The 5,063-nt window shown below is 37.8% G+C and overlaps 1 protein-coding gene across 1 annotated transcript; it reads right to left on the bottom strand.

Moving 5' to 3' along the window:
* Positions 1-3,597: 3,597 nt before the first annotated feature.
* On the bottom strand, positions 3,598-4,578 carry LOC113651673 (trace amine-associated receptor 13c-like). The gene has a single exon (XM_027160511.2). It carries the CDS (start codon positions 4,576-4,578, stop codon positions 3,598-3,600), a length of 981 nt encoding a protein of 326 aa, XP_027016312.1.
* Between the last annotated feature and the right edge of the window lie 485 nt (positions 4,579-5,063).

The following is a 5,063-nucleotide window of genomic DNA, read 5'->3' as shown; positions in this document are numbered from 1 at the left end:
AGGGTGAGGCAGACACGTGACACAAAACATAAACAGATGCACATGGCCAAAGTACAGACTGAGTCCTGACAGCACCCCTATATCCCCCCACCTCCCGAAACGCGGCTCCCGACGAGCCAATCCGTCTTAATGACAGTCCCGACAATGTCCAGGAGGGGGGAGCAAGGCACATGGTGAAGCAGGTGGAGGAAGCAAGGCACACGGCGAGGCAGGTGAGGGGAGCAAGGCACATGGTGAGGCAGGTGGGGGGAGCAAGGCTCACGGTGAGGCAAGTGGGGGGGGCAAGGCACATGGTGTGGCAGCCAGAGAGGGCTGAGTAACGTGCACAGCCAAGCAGAAGATCTGAACGACATCCACAGCCGAGCAGAAGGGCGAAGCAACATCCACAGCCAAGCAGGAGAGCTGAGCAAAGTCCACAGCTGAGCAAAAGGGCCGAGTGATGTCCACTGGCAAGATAAAGGGCCGAGCGACGTCCACAGCCAAGCAGAAGGGCCGAGTGACGTTCACAGCCGAGCAGAAGGGCAGAGCGATGTCCACAGCCGAGCAGAAGGGCCGAGCAACATCCACAGCCAAGCAGAAGGGCCAAGTGCAACCCCCGATGCACCTCGGTCAGACCCACCTCACAGAAACCAGAAAGGTGGGTGGGGCGGTAAAAAAAAAAAATCCTCCTCCACAAAACAAAAATTCAACAAAAATATCCACAGGGGCAAAACACAGGCTTGCAACACCCCCCACGGACAGAAAGTTGGGAAGTGTCCTCTACGGAAAACCGGAAGCGAAGTGAAGTCCCCCGCCGGACAGGTGTGGGGCGATGTTGCAGAACACCGAAAAAACAAAACTCGGGCTGGTGACATGGACCGGAAACAGGAAGTGAGGTGGTAAACACCCCCCCCCCCCCACCCTGTGGAAAACCGGAATCACAAAATACACAAAATAAACAGGATGAATTAAAACACAAAACAGGAACCAAAACATGACACAGGACGCAACAAGAGACGACATTAGACGACAGAGGATTCCGTGCTGCTTAAGGCAACGCGGCTCAACTAAATACTAATCACAATTAGACACATGTGCAGGGGCGGGCAGGAATAGACAAGGGCGGGGCAGACATGTGACACAAACCATAAACAGATGCACATGGCCAAAGTCCGGGCTGAGTCCTGACAGCTCCATTTTCACTTCCAGAGGCATACACCACTACCACAAAGGGTTTGGTTGGGTCTGGCTCCCTGACAATAAGGACTGTGGTGAGACCAGTTTAAGCTTAGAAATTGCTTTCTCAGGTCTTTACTGGAGCAATGACGTGTGGGTGAGTGAGGGCATTGAAGCCTTCAATTAAACAAATTATGATGAAACTGAGTTAGTGTTAGCCATTCATTCATGATGGTTTGTTATTTATAATATGAGAATATCCTACTAGCTTACGCTTCAAAATGAGCGAAAAACTACAAAGAACTGTTGATGGTCTGTGTAGCTGTTGCTGAAAGTGAAATTTTTTGTTTGTTATTACTTACTAAAATGGGAATAGAAAGGGTATAAAAATTTTACTGTAGTCAGTCACTAGAGGGCCTCAGACATTTAGGCTTCACATTTAAATCCTCATGATGTAACTCACATATATAGATTCAATAGACCAACTCTAGAAATGGCAAAAACATTCATTTCAATTTAATTTATTTGTATAGCACTTTTAACAATTCACATTGTCTCAAAGCAGCTTTTACAGAAGTATGGAAACAGAAGAGAGAGAAAAAAGAAATGAATATATAACAATAATAATAATAATAATAATAATAATAAGAAGAAGAAGAAGAAGAAGAAGAAACAAGGATAAAAATAAATACATGTGTATATGTATATATATATATATATATATATATATATATATATATATATATATATATATATATATATATATATATACTATGAAAGTTTAAAATTAATTTAAAAAAGATTAACTTAAAATTTATAATACTATATATCTCTAACATTTATCCCTAATGAGCAAGCTAGAGGCGATGGCGGCAAGGAAACTATGATCCTTGAGATGATAAAAGGAAGAAAACCTTAAGAGGAACCAGACTCAGAAGAAAACCCATCCTCCTTTGACACTCTACAGTAAATAGTGTAAATGTGAATAATGTCCTTTTTACAACAGTTTATAATAGTGCATCCGAGAGCTCCTGAGGGACTAATCAGGAACTAAACATTTAAATGAAACAACCTTTTTCAAGGACTATATGGGATTTAGAGACCACTGATTTGAGATGTGCATGATTGAAATCTCAGGGTGATCATTCTGCAGATCACTAATAGCCCCATAAAGTTCACATAGTGGCTTCTTATCATTAGCGCCGGGGGGATGTACACTCCGACAATGAAAGCAGTGTTGAATTCTCATGGTAAATAAAATAAATAAAAACTCCATAGCTGTGGTTTGTACTGAGAAAAGTACAAATTAATCTTTTATGTAGGCCAAATTTGTGTTGTTCTTATATATGCTAAGTGTTATTATGCTTGATATTCCCCTTATGTTGTCTATCATTATTTCTAATGATTTAAATCTTATTTTATGCTTCTGGAGCAAAAATTGTTTTGTTTAACAAAAGGTTACAATTCATTTGATTGTATTATAAATATTGAAAATCAATATTGCTTTTACATTATACATTATATTTGGGGCTGATTTTTATATATATAATTTATATATTTCATTAATAACTTTTGTCATGAACTGTGATATATTTTTGGACACATCAGGCATGGTGAAAAAAGACTTTTCATACTGTAATAAACATTTATTAATGCAGAGTCTGTCTGGAATATTTGTAATAGTTTAATGCAGCACTGGTGCTTTGATAGCATATATTGAGTACACCCCTGAGTTTTGAGTGACCCTGTATGTATGACTTGATGCTGTGTTGTGATGGAAGGCCAAATAACATTTACAGATGATGTCATAGCAGAAAAACAAGAGTATGTTTTTTTTTTTAACACAATGCAAAAGTGTGCTCAACAAAGCCTTATCAGCCCTACAGATAAAGAATAAGTGATGAAACACATTTTTATATTAAATCATGATTCACTGCCAAAACCTGTATCTGATCATGCACATGTAAGACAGCCCAGTAAAACCTACCCTTACAGAGCAAAAGGGCATCTGATGTTTTCTTTTAATTGTTTTCTATTAATAAACATAAACATGCTCATTTATTCAGACAAACTACCAGCCCAATGAAAATGTGTTTATATGACAGATTAAAGGAGAAATATATTTTTATTTTAAAATGTAATTTAAAATGATGGGCCATGTTATAATGTTAACAGTAAATCAGTAAAAGCACAAATTGTTGTGTTTTTGAACCAAAAAGCTGTACATGGCAGAAAAAACATTTCAGTCTCTTTCTACAATAGCTTCAAAATGTCAGAAAAGTGTCTACAGCAGAGCCACCATCAATAGCCAACAAAATATTGGTAATATATTACAAAATACATGTTATATCATCTGAGAGAATTTGTTGTGCTAGTTATATATTAAACTATATATTATATAACAGCAATATTTGGGCTAATGATTAAAACTAGTGACAAAAGTTAAATCATGTTTATTAACGCAGAATCTTTTTTAAATATTTTCAGAGTTATGATTATATGAATGCACCTCCTAAACCACGAGTAAAACAGAGCATAAATATAGGGATTAATTGTGGAGTTAAGAGAAACCACAACTAGAAATGTTTCCATCTGTAGTTCAATAACATTCCCTAATAAACTATAAATAAAATATGGAAGTAAACACACCAGAAACACAGACACTAAAATACCGAGGACTTTAGCTGCTTTTCTCTCAGATTTCATGGAGTGTGAGGTGATTTTCTGTGTTTTAGGCCGTGTGTGATTATTAAGCTCTCTGATAGCAGTGACATGTTTCTTAACAATCACAAAAACTCGAGTATACAATATGATTATGACAGAAAGTGGAAATATAAATGAATATATGAGATCAGTTACAGACCAATCCTCATTTAGTAAGTAATAACACTCTCCAGGACACATTACAGTATTTGTAAAGGGTCCAACAAAATAATTGAATGCTAGACTGTACACCAGATTTACACACCAGTTAGTTGAAACCACAATGCACATAATTCTTGTAGAGATTGTGTTTGTGTAGAGAAAAGGGTTTGACAGAGCTAAATACCGATCTACAGCGATCAGGGCAACATTATAAATTGATATGATCATGAGGAGACCACCAATAAACAAAAAGCTGATGCAGAAATCTCTCCCAAAAATCCAGCATGACTCAATCATCCAGATTAACGTTGGCGGCATCACTAAAGCACCAACAAGGAAATCTGACACAGCCAGAGAGAGCACCAGCATGTTTGTTGGTGTGTGAAGCTGCTTGAAGTGAAGAACAGAGATGATGATGAGCATATTTCCACACACTGTTAGCAGAACCACAGCAGCTGAACAGATGTACAGTAAGATATAAACTGCAGAAGATACAGATCTCTCTGGACAGGAGAAATGATCACAGCCATCAGACTGATTAAACTCTGTCAGGTTCATCAATACAGCATTTCTCTAATGTCTACAGAGTTTAAGGAAATCGCTAATGTAAAATGTGAAAAAGTCTTAACTGTGAAAAGTCAAATCAAATATCTCATGACTATAGGAGCTGTGGTTCTTTTATAGTATAAGATCATGCCCCCTGAGGTTCAATGACAGCAAATGTATGAGGCAATGCTTTGTTGTAATGGAAGGCCAACTAGAATTAAAACTATTTATTTGCAAAAGATTATGCAAAATATTTGTGACAGCTTAAATATCAGTACAAATCACTTCAAGCTATTAAGATAAATGGCCCAATTAATAAAGACATGTTAAAATATGCCAATTTGACATGCACTAGATCTTGTTCTTTCAAATGGAATATCTGTGCTTTATCTGTAGACCTGCGATATTGTGTTTTTAGAACATCTGCCTGTTCTGTTTGAGGTGGACATTGTAGTGGAAATTTTTACTTTAGAGAAGAACACATGAATCTGTCCTTC

Source organism: Tachysurus fulvidraco, unplaced genomic scaffold, assembly GCF_022655615.1.
Source record: "Tachysurus fulvidraco isolate hzauxx_2018 unplaced genomic scaffold, HZAU_PFXX_2.0 HiC_scaffold_102_np12, whole genome shotgun sequence".
NCBI lineage: Eukaryota > Metazoa > Chordata > Actinopteri > Siluriformes > Bagridae > Tachysurus > Tachysurus fulvidraco.
The sequence above is the reverse complement of the archived record's forward strand: the minus strand, read 5'-3'. Positions and strand labels throughout refer to the sequence as shown.

What these genes read in the sequence shown, in the direction of transcription:
- LOC113651673 (XM_027160511.2), bottom strand. Translation starts at nt 4,578, where the DNA reads ATGAACCTGACAGAGTTTAATCAGTCTGATGGCTGTGATCATTTCTCC.